Source organism: Rhinolophus sinicus, chromosome 18, assembly GCF_057876585.1.
Source record: "Rhinolophus sinicus isolate RSI-liver-muscle chromosome 18, RSI-T2T, whole genome shotgun sequence".
Lineage (NCBI taxonomy): Eukaryota > Metazoa > Chordata > Mammalia > Chiroptera > Rhinolophidae > Rhinolophus > Rhinolophus sinicus.
The window spans coordinates 71,395,640-71,412,931 of NC_142518.1; the positions used below are offsets into that span (position 1 = coordinate 71,395,640).

Below are 17,292 nucleotides of genomic sequence, written 5' to 3' on the forward strand. Positions count from 1 at the left end.
GGTACATTGTGAGTAGTACGTTTATTTCCCATTGTGGGTATTACTGGGTTCAAGGAGCCAATTTTCCCAATTTCCTGACCAACTTTTCTCGGGATTCAGGAATGGGAAAGCAAAAAAATTTCCTGAGAATGGGCGGGAAGGAATTCCCCCACCCCAGAAACCCTACTCCAAGTTGATTGTTTTATTCGTGCATGCCTTTATTATACAATGAATACAAGCAGAGAACCTGCCATGGGGTTCCCAATTGGAGAAATCAGGCACCATCTACTTCCCCTAAAGACAAATAGGTGTCTAATTTGTTTTCTGGTAGATGAATGTTTATGAGTAAGTCCACTGGAAAATCCTAGGGAAATGATAATGTTCTGCAGCTGCCAACCATTTTCCTAGATTTCAAACTTTTTTTTACAAGATATATTATGAATACTTGGGGATACTACAAAACCTAGTACATTGCCATATATTTATTTAGAACTATTTTTAAATCCCAACCACAATATAGCTAAATATGAAAAGTAATTGCCTATTTTTTCTACTCAGTCGAAGCAAATAAGTTAACAAGGAAGGAAAATGATAACTGACTAGATACGCATATATTCGGTTAACTATTCATTTTAGCTGAAAGAAGTATTTCCCCTAACCCCAGGCCATCAAGTCAAGGTGAATGAAGAAAATTCTACGGAGAACTAATGATAGTTAGAAGTTAACCCCTTTATTACTTTTCATGCCGACTGGCCTTTTTCTAATTCATGCCCAAATGAAGTCAATGGTATCCATTTTCACTGGATTTCATAATGATGTAGGATTCTGATGTTATGTTATGTGCACTGGGGTCGTAGTCTCATGAAACAGAAGAATGGAAGCATGTACTGGAGAGGGTGCAGAAGAGGATAGTTTATTAAAGCAAAGAATTACAGCTCCCAAGCAGGAGGGGCTACCCAAAGCTGCAATGATGCCCATTAGCTAAAGGAAAGACTTGTTTTTATACTTTTTCTTATGTATCTAAGGAGAAAAGCTGACGCCTATCGGTACATTTTTATCAACTTCTCAGCCTTGAGGAGGCTTCTGAGAAAGCTTTTTGAAACAAACCAGGACTTTCTGAACAAGACTTTTTGAAACAAACCAGCTGTCCTGTGCTAATGATGTTTTTCAGGGCAACGGCCTTGAAGATATGACTGTACTTGTTCATTATACCAGTGATTTCCTGACAGCCTGAAGTCATGCTAACTAACCTGCCTGAATCCTCCCTCTGAAGACGAAACCCTAACTGCCATTAGGGAGTAGGGGTGATGACCATTCTGGCTACTTCAGGTTGGGGAGGGGGATAGAGAGACCAGCAGCTAGGACTTGTCTAGAGGTCTATCTAAAGGTCCCTGGTAGATGAACGAGTCCAGGTGAGAATGTTGTTGTCTTGTAGACCATCATAGCCAGCCATTAGGTGGTCTGCAAGCTGAGACGCATTGTAGGCAACAGCATGAGGTAATCCCTCTAATAATGAATAAAAGAAAAATGAGAAAAGTTTTATTTTGTATAAAAGATCTCCCATCAGTGAAAAGAGTTCTATCTGGGTTGTCTAGGGGTATGTCTTGTAAATCTGCTCTAGCAGCATAGGTTTGCATTAAGACTTGTTGGCAGTTATGAGTTAATTCTTCCTCCATCTTAGGGAGAAATGTGGCCATGTTGAGGGTGGAACAGGTCCATATTTGGATTACAGGACCTTCTAACAAGAGGGCCAGATAAGGCAGGCTGGCTTTCAGGGTCCTCAAAGGCAAAGAGATATTGTGAGTCAGGGTGTATGGTATCTAGAAAAAGGCATCTTTTAGATCTAACACCAAGAACCATCTGGTAGTCTCAGATATTTGGGCTGAGAGTGTGTAAGGATTTGGAACTATAGGGTGTCTAGGAATAACTGCCTCATTGATGTACCAGAGGTCTTGAACTAGTCTCCATTCCCCATTTGGTTTGGGGAATTCCTGAGATGGGGGTATTGCAAGGACTGCTGTATTCTCTAAGAAGGACTTGTCATTTGAGATTGTTAATGGTTGGTATTAGTCCTTTCCATGCCTCGGGTTTTAGAGAGTATTGTTTCTGGCAAGGAAATAGAGTGGGGTCCTTAAGATGAATGTGGACTGGAGTAGCCATGAAGGCACGACCAATTACCCCTTGTGAGGCCTAAATATCAGAGTTGATGTTGGCTTCCATTACCGGGAGGCAGCTAGGAATACTTCCAGGGACTAGGAGAATAATAGTTCCCATCTCAGGCATAATGTCTGTACCCAGTAGTGGGGTAGGGCTTTCTGCAATGATTAAGAAAGAAGGGGAGAACATTAGGTCACCCCATATGCAGCCTAAGGGCTGGGAAAAATATTTAGTAATTTGGCTTGCCCATTACTCTTTGGACAGTAACATCTCAATTAGAGAGGGTCCCTGGGTTGGAGAGGAGGATGGATTAGGTGGCTCCTGTGTCTAGAAGGAAATCAATAGATTTTCCTTCTACTTCTAGGGTTACCCAGGGCTCGGGAGTCCCGATGATTAGATGGGACAAAGAAGCCTCTGTTAGAAGTCCCGGGCCCCCTCAGTCCTATGTGGGAGTCTGGCTGGGCGAGGCTGGTCTTGAAGGTGGAGGCCACCGGGGACAGTCTGACTTCCAGTCATCCCCTTCACAGCTGGGACAGGGCCATGGAGGTCTCTGGGTCGGCTCCAGTCACCATGGGCATTCCCTTCGCCAGTGACCAGACTATCCACAATGGTAGCAATCAGACTTTCCCTGGGTACCCTGTTGGGTTGTAGCCTGTAAGGCAGCCACCAATACTTCCACCTTTTTTCTTATTTCCTTCTCCTTGTCCTGAGCTTCCTCCTGGTCCTGATTGTAAAAGACGGTGTTGGCTACCTTGAATAACTGGTCCAAGGTGCCTTCAGGGCCAATAGCCAATTTTTGTAATTTCCTGCAGATATCTGGGGCAGCCTGAGTTATAAATTTGTCTTTTAGAAGAATTTCCCCTTTGAGGGTGTTTGGCCCGATACGAGTGTATTTAATGAGGGCCTCCCTGAGCCTTTCTAAAAAGTCTGGGGGATTTTTTTCCAAATTCTGGCTAATAGTAGACAGCTTTGAATAATTGATGGGTTTGGTCCTAGTTCTCCTCAGTCCCTCTAATATGAATGCCAGAAAGTGTTTTCTCAGCCAATTTCCCATGGCTGTATCAGGATCACATTGTGGATCATTAGTGGGTACTGCTTACTTCCCTGTAGGGAAATACTCCCAAATGGAGTCTCGTTCTGCCTGTTCATCATGATATGCTAGGAACTGATCATCTCCAAACTTTTCGGCAGCTTGTCAGGCTGCTTGTTTCTCAGAATTAGTGAGAGTCTGATTTACAGATAATATCACATCTTTCCAAGAGAGGTCAAAGACCTGGTTTAAGTTCTGGAAAACTTCTATATATTTATCAGAATCGTCTGAAAACGTCCCTAGATCTCCCTTTATTTGTCTGAGATCCTGTAGAGAGAAAGAGACTTGAGCCCTCACAGGCCCAAATTCTCCTGTCGTCTCCTGTAAGGGAGGAAGATTTGCTCCTAGCTGGGGGTGCTTTTGTACAGGAGGTCCTGGATATGGAGAGCAACAAGAGGGAGCCAGGACAGGAGCCGGCTAAGGAGGAAGGGTAGGGTATAGAGTTTTGGGACATTCCTCTGACTGGGTGTCTACTGAGGGGACTTCCTCTGAAGAGGAGGGTCCCGTTGGAGGTTCCTTTGAATGGGTCTTCTTTAGAGGAGGGAGACAAGAAATCACAGCCAAAAGAGCTGGGTCAACTTTGACTTTTGTCAGAAGTCTGGGTTGTCCCTTAGAGAGAAAAAAGCTTGCACATATGGAACTTCTGATGATTTGCCTTCCCATCTGCAAAACAGATCTAGCTGTATGATAGTATGATAGTTATTACTTCCATCCAAAGGCCAAGTTTCCCCATCTTCTAGTTTGTATTGAGGCCAAACCTTGGAACAAAAGAAGACCAGGCACCACTTCTTCAGAGTCTGAGGGTCAGATTTGTCTCAGTGTTTCAAGGTGCAATTCAGGGAGGTGAAGGCACATGAAGGCTGATTGCCCATCTGAAGGGGAAGGCAAAAAGAAAGGCATCCCTTTGCAATTCATCTCCCAATAGCGTTGTCTAGGGTGTCCCCTAGAAGCTTGGGCCAAGGAGACTGCACGACCTGTTCTGAAGCATGTAGGGAGACACGCCATGCCAGAGTTAGTTGTGCTTACCTGGGCTGCCTGGCCCATGTCCCCAGTGAGCGACTACCCAAATCCATGTGTGTCCCCGCCTGAATATTTGGTGCTGGCCCGCAGGCCGATAAAGGCAGTGGCCAATAATGAGGTGTCTTAAAGTGGAGGGGTGTATGGCCAAACTCTGGGTGTCTCAAAAATTGATGGTGTGGTCAAAGTAATGGTGGCCTTTCAAATAAAGATAGTTAAGCAGGGAGTATATGCTCAAAGTCTGTAAAGAAGGTACCTTGCTTGGACGAAAGGGTGTGGAGGGAGGCCATGTAGTCCAATGTGTTAGGGGGCACAAAAAGGTATTGGAAGCCCCAGAAGGCTTCGGACAAGGCAGTTGCCTTAAGGAAAAGCAACTCCGGAATATGTTGGCTTTCCCCAAGGATGTTGTCTGATGGTTCGCAAAAACAAAGGTGTAAAAGGAAAGCAGTGAGAAATTCGGGACCCCACGGGTGCTGTCCTAGATGGACTTGGGCTGCTAAACAGTTATTGGAAAAATCAGTAATTGGTGGGAAGGTTACAAAAACAAGACATGTTCAGTGTGAATGTCAGGACACCTCCATTTGTACTTTAAAACGTGGAGGAGATTCCAATAGGATGATATGAGAGAGTATGCCAAACGCCAGTAAATCTTATCCTGAGTAACAAGAGATGTTCTATAGAGACAGAGGTCCATGTTCTTACCTTAAGATGTCTTGAGGCTGGTGGAGAGTGTTGAGGAGGTCTCACAGGGAAGAGACCCTGGACCAGCATTTCAAGAGCTGAGGAGAGATGGTGACAGGATGAAAAATAGCAGTATAGATGGAGGAGTCATCCAACTGGCACCCTTATGGGCGGTCAGGCTGGGAAGGGACCAGAGAGACCTTTGGGACCCACCACAGTGTAGCCATGGAAAGAGCCCCTCAGTTGTCTGCAAAGGCCCACAATCCTAGCCACACACCAGTATTCAGCCTCCTCGCAAAAAGGAAAAAAACAGCAGAGGAATAGGAGAAAGTAGCAGAGAGGGGGAGAGACAGCCTCTGATCAGTACCCTTCCAGGCAGTCGGGCCAGGGGAAGACCCAGGGAGCCTTCGGGACCCACTGCAGAATAGCTGTGCTATTCACTTTTAAGTGGCTGACAGAGGTCCAGTTTTGTTGAGAGTCATTAAAATGGAAGCCTGAAGCCGGGCAAGTAGTAGCAGAAGCAGTGTGATTACCTCTGCTTCAATCCCATACGAGCCCCCAATAAATGATGTAGGATTCTGATGCTATGTTATGTGCACCAAGATCATAGTTGCATGAAACTGAAGAATGGAAGCATGCACTGGAGAGGTTGCAGAAGAGGATAGTTTATCAAAGCAAAGAATTACAGATCCCAAGTGGGCAGGGGTACCCGAAGCTGGGATGCCCACTAGCTAACGCACAGACTTGTGGGGACAGAGTCCCAGAGAGCAGTTTCCAGGCTCTCGGCCTTACATGTAAAGGTGCTGGCTTGGGTAGTAGATGGCCATCAGCTGTTACTAGTTGGTCATCAGCTGTAACCAGTTAGCCATTGGCCACTGATATAACTGCTGTGGCTGGGCTAGGAAGGGCAGATTGCAGTTAGCAAAGGGTTGTGGGTTGGTTGATTGGCAGGCAATCAAGCGGATGGCAGATCATGGCTAGCAAGTGTGGTTAGCAAGCAGATGGCGGATTGCTAATCGCGTGGATCCTACTTCCTATGTCTCGCCAGGCTGCCAGTGAGACTGGGGTGCAGGAAGACCCCTCATTGGGGTATGGGAGGATGTTTGCTTTTGTGTCTCGACCAGCTGCCATCAAGAATATAGTGGTATGACTCCCTATCTATAACGCTGTTGGTGTTCCTTTTTGGCCTCACCATATCCTGCCTTCTTGTGCGGGGAGCAGGACTAGCGACACTGCATGACACTTGTTTTTATACTTTTACTTATGAATCTAAGGAGAAAAGCTGATGCCTACTGGTACATTCTTATCACCTTCTCAGCCTTGAGGAGGCTTCTGAGAAGGCTTTTTGAAACAAACCAGAACTTTTTGAATGGGACTTTTTGAAACAAACCAGCTGTCTTGTGCTAATGATGTTTCTCAGGGCAACGACCTTGCAGATGTGACTGTGCTTGTTCATTCTACCAGGGAATTCCTGACAGCCTGAAGTCATGCTAACTACCTGCCTCAATAGGTTAGGAGCTCAACTGTATCTCAACTGTATCTTTAAGTGTTGCTTACTTTAAATACTATTAATATTAATATGTTTCACACTGTACAATAAGAGCATCCTGAATAGGTTAAATAAATTGAACTTTTATACATATAGTAGGAGACCTTTTTAAAATTATAATAGAATGAAATTTATATACAGAGGGCACCAAAAAATGTACAGTTGTACCTCGGTTTTCGAATGTCTCCGTTGACGAACATTTCGGTTTATGAACGCCATAAATTTTATGGATCTGTGTTATCGTTAGATAGTAAAATTCATGCTAAATTTTAGGGGTTGATTTTAAAGGTCTGGGACAGATTAATCTGTTTTGCTTCCATTGATGAACATCCAAGTTGCCTCCATATCTTGGCTATTATAAATAATGCTGCAGTGAATGTAAGAATGCACATGTCCTTCGCAGTAATGTTTTGTGTTTCTTCAGATAAATACACACAAAAATGGATTACTGGGTCCTTCTTAGTTTCTTGTTATAGCTTTTGTTTAAAGGTCTATTTTCTGTGGTATAAGTATTGCTACCCTAGCTTTTTTATTTTTTTCATTTCCATGTTCATGAAATAACTTTTTCACACCTTTCACTTTCAGTCTTTGTGTGTTTTTTTATCTGAAGTGAGTCTTTTGTAGGCAGCATATGCACGAGTCTTGTTTTCTTACCCAGGGAACCAGTATGGGGTGAACAGTATTAGCTAGGTTGATGGAGACATAGATATGGTGGCTACATGTGTCTGCACACTGGAAGAAGTTAGGGCTCAACAAAGAAATAATGGCTTCTGCGAACACTTCTGTCTGGGAGAAAGCTGCCCCTCCAACTCTTGCCTTGAATCCATCAATTCAGTTCCTCCCAGTATGTCCTTGGTGTGTTTTGAGTGGTTTCCCCAGTGATGGAGCTGAGAGCTGAATCCGTCAGCAAGTAAGTAAGTCCTTGTGTGGGCCCATTAAGAGGAATGCCAGAGACTCCAGCAGCACTTTGTCTCGCTTATCCAGAGTCTTTGCTGGTTTTCATAGCCAGAAGTTGTGGGACTTCTCTTTTCAGCAGTGAAACCCTGGACTGAGGAGCTTGTTGAGGGACTGGGACGCCTTGCTCTTCAGGCGGACCTCTGCAGCCCAGATATCCCTCCTGATTTTTAATCCCCACATGTGGGTATGGGGATCAGCCAGTTCTGTGTGTCCACCCGTCCTACCAGTTTCAAATGGTTTCTTCTGTATATCCTTAGTTATGCAACTTCTTTTCAGCTAGACTTCAGGTGATTCTCAGTGATAGTTGTTCTATAATTTAGTTGTAATTTTCATGTAGTTGTGAAAGGATGCAAGTACAGTATTTACCTACTCCATCACCTTGACCAGAATTGAAGCATATATTTTAAAACAGATCAGCACAGATCAAACCCGTGCCATTAAAACACACTGAATCACAAACTAACCAAGTTTGTGTGGTACAGGTATAAGGACAAGCATATATATAGATAAATCGAATAGAACTCTTTATACATATATGTGTGTGTGTGTGTGTGTGTGTGTGTGTGTATATATATATATATATATATATATATATTAAACTGATTTTTGAAAAGGGTGCACAGACAATTCATGGGTATAGAATAGTCTTTTCAACAAATATTACTAAGAAAACTGGATATCCACATGTAAAAGAATGAAGTTGGACACTTATTTAATACGAAAATTAGCTAAATTTGGAACAAAGACCTAAATCTAAGAGCCCGAGCTATAAAATGCTTACAAGAAAATGTTGGGGTAAATCTTCATGGTCTTATATTTGGCAATACATGAGAAACAGAAACTCATAGACACAGACAATAGTTTAGTGGTTGCCATAGGGTAAGGAGGATCGAATATATGGTGATGGAAGGAGAACTGACTCTGGGTGATGAACACACAATGGGATTTATAGATGATGTAATACAGAATTGTACACCTGAAATCTATGTAATTTTACTAACAATTGTCACCCCAGTAAATTTAATAAAATTAAATTAAAAAAAAATACGAACAACAAAACATGAAATCAATAAATTGGACTTCATTATTTTTTTATTGTACCTCAAAGAGCACTATCAAAAAAGTGAAAAGAAAGCCCACAGAATGGGAGAAAATATTTCCAAATCATATTCCACATAAAGTACTTGTATCTAGAACATAGAAGTAAAACTTATGTTTCAGTAATGAAAATACAAATAACCTGATTAAAAACCAGGGGCAAAGAGTTTAGATTAGACATTCCTCTGAATATCATATACACACGGACAAGAAACATGTGAAAAGATCCTTGGCATCATTAGTTATCAGAGATTTGCAAATCAAAACCACAATGAGGTACAACTTTTTACCCACTAGGATGGTGATATTAATAAAACATAAAATAATAAATGTTTGTGAGGATATGGAGGAATTGGAATTATCATTGCTTTTGGAAATGTAAAATGGTGCAGCCACTGTAGAAAACAGTTTGGCATTTTACCAAAATGTTAGAATTTGACCTAACGTTTTCACTCCTGGGCATATACTAAAGAGTAATGAAAACAGAACCACACAAAAACTTTATATAAATGCTCATAAGAGCATTATTTATAATAGCCAAAGGGTCGAAATATCCTAAATTTCCATCATTTAATGAATGACAAATGATAAAGAATGAACTACTGGTAAGTGTGATAACACTGATGAATCTTGGCAAAAAAACTAGTCACAAAAGTCCATGTATTATGTGATTATCATTTATATAAAATTACCAGAATAGATAAATCTATAGACATAAAGGATATTAATGGTTACTTAAAGCTCAGATGTGTGTGGCAGAATTTAAGGGTGATAGCTAAAAGGTATGGGTTTCTTTTGGGGGGTGACAAAAATGTTCTAAAATTGATTGTGATGATAGTTGCATAAATCTGTAAGTATACTAAAAAGCAGTGAATTCTATACTTTAAATGGGTGAATTGTATGGTATATAAATTATATCTCAATAAAACTGTTACAAAACAAACAAACAAAACTGTGATGCCATTCAGTGAAAACTTCATACAATGGCCATTGCTGCTGGTCCAGGGATCACATTTTGAGAACCATTGAATTAAAACAACTTCAAATTAACTTTTGTTTTCTCCAAATTCCCAGTTAACTGGAGATGTCCGTTCTCTGACAATTCTAGTTGAGATTTTATTATAAATAGCTGTGGGACATAATAGGTGGCCATAGGATTCCCCTTTTATAATTTAGACTCCCAGTGTCATTGAATGGCAGTTTAGGAGCTTTATTCTTATTCTGCAGGATGAGGAAGAAGATCTCAGGACTGAACTCAACCTTTTGAAGAAGTACTCTTTCCACAAGAACATTGTGTCTTTCTATGGTGCATTTTTCAAGCTGAGTCCCCCTGGCCAGAGGCACCAACTTTGGGTATGTATTTAATTACCTTGATGTTATTCCATAAGACTAGGTGTCGCTTGAGGGCATATACTTTCATAAACTGAGATGCCCCTTTTGTGCACTTACAGGGAAAGTTAAGCATTCAAATTCTCAAAAGAGTATGACAAAATGTTCTCTAATTCCTGGAGATGGGAGGGATAAAATATGGAAAAAAAAAATAACTTAAGTACCTGGCAAGGGGCTTGGGGGTAGGATGGTCGGGGGGTGCGGGTGGGGGGGGGACTCAAATGAACACTGAAATTTCTAACATATTTCTTTTCAAGTATAGTTTTAGTTTTGCTGCTTTTAATTTTATGTAATTATTAATTTGCTGGTAAATTAGAGATATGACTAAGGAGACTGCCTGATGGAAATAATGACTTGATAAGTATCAATTCTAATTAGCATTTGATATGAACATATGGGTGCATTTTAAGTGTTTGCTAAGTATATGTACTTATGTTTAAATCTGACTCCTAGAAACTCTTTTCTAAATTTTTAGTTCACTTACCCTTTTCTTAGTCATCATACCTACAGTATCACAAATTACAGATCAATGAGGTATTTTAAAAGCTAACTGAAACCCACACTACAGTTACCAGAATTGTTTCTGCCTTCCACTATACAATAAAAAGTCAAATCAAAAGAAAATGAGCTTTGGTCAAGGATACCTTTATTTGAAAAAGAACATTTAAAACATTAGCAGGGGCTAGTGTACACTTGCGACATTTCCATTTTCAGTCCAAGTCAAGAAATAGTATTTTTTCTAAAATTATGACTGAGACTTTTCAGGATCTTCAAATGTCAAGGAAAGATTCTGTTACATTTTATATAATGGGCTTTAGGAAGTAGGACAGTGGACATTATAGAAAGGTCTTCAACAAGAGACTAAATTTGAAACAGTGGCTCTCAAACTTTATCATGCATCAGAATCTCCTGGATATCCTGATAAAGTAAGTTGCTGAGCCACACACAGAGTTACTGATTCAGTTGGTCTGGGCTGTGGGTCCGCAAAATTGTACTTTATGACAAGTTCACAGTTGATGTTGATGCTGCCGGTCTGGGTACCACACTTTGATAACCAGCAAATTTAGAGGTCTTTAATTTAACCTTATTTTCTCCCAAATGTCCAGTTAACTAAATGCTCTATTCTATGTAGACAAATAACAAATAAATCTAAATTAAGTTGGGGAATGAGAAACTCTTTCTTGGGAAACTTTTCCTTGAACTGAGTCAATTTGATTGCAGATGGAGAAGCAGGGTACGGAAGATCTCAAAAGAATTTACATTTCAACATTAAGACTAGATTTATTATTATTATTATTTATTTATTTTTTATAACTGTTTTGTTTTTATTTTCAAATTCTAGATTATTTTTCTCCAAACTACAACTCAAAAGGAAAAATTATCAGTTGCATTCTTGTAGGCCATTTATTTTTCCCAAATTATTTATTTATAAGAAATGTTTATTTTAAGGCTAATATTTTTGACAGTGTCTCATTCAGATTTTGCTTTATAATTCAGTTTCTCAGAAAATTTATTTCTACCGTAAGTGAATCAGGTGCCCAACTAGTAAATTTGCTTCCATACATTTACTAAGTAGAGGACTGACTGACATGAAGGAGAATAATCTATTATAATTAAACTAGCAAACTTTAAGTATTGGTTCATGCATTAGTGCCCACGTCAAAACTACTTTATCAATAGAACAAAAGATGTATTTTTAAAACTATAGGCAAGTTAATTATTTCCATAGTTGAAGGGAAGCAAAAGAATAAACCCCAAATCATGAATATTCGAAAAATATACCTTATTTCCTTTTGGAATACTAAGATTTTCTTTTCAGAAAATTACCCCCTTATTTATATATGTTGACAACTGATATTATTGCTTGTCATACACCTGAGTACAAACAATCTAATGAAATAGAAAAGAATAAACAGCCTACCACATCCAAAACAGTTTCTGTTCCACAACAACCATCACTCAGGCTTGTCCCCTGCACGAGCTTCTTTCTAAAGGCATGTACTCATTCTGTTTTCAATAAACTGAATGTGCTTCCTTCTCAGCATATCCAAAACTATGTATCCTTTAAGTCTTATATCAAATCCCACCTGCTCCTTAAGTATCCCTGGTGTAGTTCCTGCCTTCTATTTGGATTTTTCCCAACTCTTTCTAATTCCACTAGCCTTTGGAGTCTTCCACCAGACAATTGCGCTAGTCTTTGCAGTGTCTTAATCTCTAAACATTGTGTATAAATACAAGCCATATGGACTAAAACTCTCCAGCTATTTTCAGAGAATTACTTTTTAATTCTTGATACTTTGCTGGCTTCCCTGCAGATGGTCATGGAGTTGTGTGCAGCAGGCTCAGTCACCGATGTAGTGAGAATGACCAGAAATCAGAGTTTGAAAGAAGATTGGATTGCTTATATCTGCCGAGAAATCCTTCAGGTGAGTCTTCATACAGTCTCTTCTAGCCTTGAAAAAACTTGGGAGTAATATATACAATGTATCTTACAAAGTGTTCATATAGGATGGTGGAATAATTCTAAACATAACCTCTGAATCAGGATACCAAAAAAACACCAAACGGCTTTAGAGAAAGCAGATTTTCAGGTGATGTCCTTTAAGGTGGACCACGGGTCTGTAACCAGGTCCTTCCAGATTGTGGCCTTTAATGTGTCCATCAAATTCAGATTATTGTATTCAGAAGGCCATGGACAAGACCACTGGAAGTGTTTATTATGTTATTATGCTTGTTAGAGTGCTTTTTTTTTTTTAAAGCATAGCACTGTTATTAGAGACTAAGATGAAGGTGAGGCAGAAAGGCAATGTTTTATAGAATGGCCCCAAACCATCTGAACTCATTTTGTAGACAGATATCCTCTTAGAAAAATTACCTACTTTTAAAACTTTCTTTATTTTGAAAACCAAATTGTATGAGAGTGACAATCTACTTGATCTACCAAACTCAATTTTTTCCTGTGACTTAAGTGCTTAGGGTCACCCAGGAAGGATATGAGCAGAACTAAACAGCACTACTGATACTAAGTTAAAATGTCCTTCCTCCCATCTTAATTGGATTCCCTTGTGCTAAGAGTAGAAACTCTGGACTGACTTTATACTCAGGTTAAACACATATCAGATGTGTGTCCTTGAGTCAGTTACTTAATTTCTTCAAATCCTACCTTTCTCATCTGTAATATGGAGTGATTTAGCACCTTCCTCAAGTGGTTGTTCTGAGGATTTAATAATCTCTTCCATGTAGAGCACTCAACATATTGCTTGGCAAAGAATAAGAACTCAGTAAATATTAGCTGTTTTCACTGTTACTGCTATTATTAATTCCCAGTTAGTATCTGGAGTGATCTCACTGAAGCCAGGTCATGGGTTAGTTTTAGTGGAGCCAGTGTGATAGGCCAATACAAACTGTAAATGCTTTAAAATGAATTTCCAATTTACCCACATTCTCAGCCTACAAGGTTGACCAGAAAATATTTTGGACTAAATAAATGGTTGGGTGAGGAATAGAGCAAAACAATGGCTGAGCTATGATATTTAAGATGTCCATATCTTTACTCTTAGGGTTAGTTGGAATTATGGAGGCTAGAAAGAAAGGTAAATGGCCCAAGGTATACACAAATACTACTTTTTGGTGTTCTTTTTCTTTCATGGGTGCCTGATTTATTTTCCTTTCCTTATAGCCAAAAGTAGTGTTTCTGGGAACTGGTTGTAGTAATTCCAGCCTAAAGAAAGAATTTTGTCTGAAAAATGCAAATCTGAGCCATTTTTATTACCAAAAGTTTTTCCAAAAATACTAAGAACAGGACCAGAAAAATAGAAAAATATATATACTGTTGTGGCTTTGTTTAAAAAAATACAAATATATTTTACGCAGGGCTTAGCTCATCTTCATGCACACCGCGTAATTCACCGGGATATCAAAGGTCAGAATGTGCTATTGACTCATAATGCTGAGGTAAAACTAGGTAAGTTTATTTTTGCAATACTTTAAGCGAAGTCCAAATAGCTTACTGGAGAAAAGTTCTTTGATTTATATACCACATATCAGTGAAATCACATGGTTCTCTGCTTTTTCTGTCTGACTTATTTCGCTCAGCATTACACTCTCAAGATCCATCCATGTTGTCACAAATGTTCCTAATAAATTTAAAAAATAAATTTTAAAAGAAGAAAAGTTCTTTGAGATAATTGTGTTTCCTATCATGTTACTAACAATATATTTTACTTATTTAAGCTGTGTCTTCCCTGCCTGCAAAACCAGTCAACATTTGAAAATTTATTTGGGAAGGCAGGTGGGATAAGACAAGGATGCACCTAACTGTTTCTCTGAAATCATGTAGATAAAAACGACTTTTAAATTATAATGGGAGATTTACATTTGATCATTGCTTTATCCTCTATCAGACCTACCTATTATATTTATTTCAACAGTTCAATTGAGAATTTACCATGTGCAAGTTTCCACACCATGGACAAGGATCAAACAAAAAAGACAATTCTTCCATATCACAGAGCCATACTTTCCAAAGAATATCAAAGAACTTTTAAATTACTTAAGCACAAATTGCTTCTTTGGAATTTCCCTCAAATATTTAAAGAACTAATATCAATTAGAAATGATGCTTCAGTAATATCCAAATCAAATTCAGAATTAGAAATCAAAAGACCAGAAAGTCTCTGGCCTTCTATTCCAGGGCTCAGAATGACATAATTTATAGGAAAATAACAATACACGTTGTCTCACAGTCATATAGGAAAAATATTTTACATCTTTTAAAGTTTAAAGTAAATATTGTTGGTTGGTTTTAAAATAATACCATGTGGCAGATAACTTCATCGATACAAACATAAATCACTGGTATCAAATTCTATATATTTTTTAATCATATCAGTTCTTGCCTACCATGTCTCTAGCATGACCTTAGGATAGTTCTCATTTTCCTGCTAAACAAATACAACCAGAATAGATTTTGTTCATTCACTGAGAATGTTTTTCGTTGAATATTTGTAGAAGAAACATGAGGTAATTGTTCTTGAAATAAGTGAAAAGTATTTTCAAGAAAACATATTATGTCTTTTATGTCTAAAAGCTAAAAAGCTAGAAACTATTTTAAGACACTGTGTTAAAATACATGAGGGGAATTTGAATTTCACATTCAAATGTGCAGGATAGATATTCTGTCACAAGGCTACACACTATGTTTACATGTGGTAGAACTCCCGTATATTTGGATCAAGTTGCTGGCCAGCCCTACTATTTGCAACACGGAGGAGAAATTGTAAGTAAGTGAAAAGCCGCTGAAGAATCTGTCACAAAGTCCATGCACTAAAGCTTATTTACTTTACTCTGTAGGAGAGACCTTTTAGCATTGGATTAGAATTTAATCAGACTTGTATTACACATAACTCTTGTACATATGATTTTTGATTTCTCAGGTTCTAGCATATTTTTAAGCAACGTTTTTTAAGGAGAAGGTTGCAGAGGGCAACTCCAATGACAGTCAAAGGGAGTAACAGAAAGGACGGAGACTGGAAAATGATTGTATTGTAATGGCAGTTGACCAATTATCCTCATATTCTGGTCCCTACGTCATTAAAGGAAAGGTTAAATTATGCAACTCTGGAGGTCTCATCTCTACTTTTAATTTCAACTTTTCTTCCCCCCCACCCTTTCTTCCAGTGATCACTGTTTCTTCTAGTCTTTTCTCCTTTCATTTTCTTCCATGAATGTCATATATCAACTTATGGCCTTCATAGGTACTTATTGGTCCTTAAAGTTGGCCTTCAGGAGTAGTGACAATGCTGAGTTCTGATTTAACCTATTCTCCAAAAATAATCTAGATAATGAGATTGTACAACACCCAATGATGATGTTCACACATTATGGACTTTTTGTTGTTTTAAACTCTTAACTTTTAAATTTTTCTTTTCTTCTCCTAAATCCTTCAAGCTACTTTTTAGTCATTGTTGTTCTCCATCTTCTTGATTCCTGGAAACCATTCTAAATTAGAAAATATACTCCATTTTTTATCCCTGTCTTATTTTTTCTGGACTAAATAACTCCAGTCTACTTTAGCCATTTTCTGTCTGTTTCTGAGGATACCATACAAAATATTTTCATATAATGTATCCCACAGATGAATAGAAGGCTGAACTTTTATAGTCTAAGCTAAGATATGAATACCACAGTAAATATTTGCATCTGATTCAGAAGATCTGTAGAAGAACTTAAACTAAATTCTAGCAAAAAACTCATTTATAGTATCAGTGTGATAGGAATTTCTAATGTCATGAGTGAGGCTTCCTAATAAACTATTACTAGGTTTTAGATTTCTTAGATGTTGCTTATAGTGTTGGTCTTCCTCCAGTTTGGTGGCAGGTCCAAATACTACATATGTTATCACTTCAGAGGTTCAGAGTGTACTGATGGAACTTTATTTTTAATATTCATGGTAAACATTCAGCCAAACCTACTGTAGATTTATAATAGCACGGCTGAGTCTCTTTCCAAAATAAATATCAGAAAAGGCCTATTTCCCAGTATTCCTGGAGTAGACTTCATGGTAAAGTTTGCTCGGCTGGAATAAAAATCTGTTATCCATTGTGGCTTTTGTATTGGCTTTCCAAGTTAAAGCAATAACTTATTGAGCTTTTTGTTACTGATTAATTATTTTGACATATGCTGAATTTTGCAGTGGATTTTGGAGTGAGTGCCCAGGTGAGCAGAACTAATGGGAGGAGAAATAGCTTCATCGGGACACCATATTGGATGGCACCTGAGGTGATTGACTGTGACGAGGACCCAAGACGCTCCTATGATTACAGAGTAAGTGTGAAGATTCAGATAGTGGGAATAAAAATTTGGAAAGGACTTTTGAGTAATGTTTACTTTAAAATGATAAAATACAAGAATTAAAATTCAGACAGCTCCTCTTTTCACATTAAACGCTAATAAGAAGAACTAACCACTATTTCAATATGTGGTTTGATTACATGGATAAAAATAATATTTTCTAAGAATGTAGACAAAATAGACAATTGGGAGTTATCCGTATTTGAGGAAGAATGTCTAGTTCATGTTGCTTGCAATTTCTTGGTAAAATATTATGTGGCTTTATATGGAATTTAACTTTCAGGGAAAGAGGGCTTTGCAAACTTAAAAATGAATAAATGTAAAGTCAATTATTAATCCCCACAGTGACCTAGCTCCAAAAAGAAAAAAATAATAATTTGATCGCTACGGGTAATGGAGAAAATCCTTGGCATGGTTCACCTTCTAACCACAGAAGATCAGTGGAATAGACAAATTAAGTAACAATTCATGCTGTTTATTAAAATTTCCACTGAAGCTGAAATTTGGACAATATACATCTATG

At 38.5% G+C, this 17,292-nt stretch overlaps 1 protein-coding gene across 2 annotated transcripts in view; it reads left to right on the forward strand.

Moving 5' to 3' along the window:
- The window catches only part of NRK (Nik related kinase), a 167,036-nt gene that overhangs the window by 80,376 nt on the left and 69,368 nt on the right, over positions 1–17,292 (forward strand). For both annotated transcript variants that reach the window (XM_088794783.1, XM_019713865.3), the window contains exons 5-8: positions 9,756–9,881; positions 12,233–12,343; positions 13,791–13,881; positions 16,612–16,742. In XM_088794783.1, coding sequence (XP_088650909.1) covers positions 9,756–9,881; positions 12,233–12,343; positions 13,791–13,881; positions 16,612–16,742 — 459 coding nt within the window. The remainder of the gene's footprint in view (positions 1–9,755; positions 9,882–12,232; positions 12,344–13,790; positions 13,882–16,611; positions 16,743–17,292) is intronic.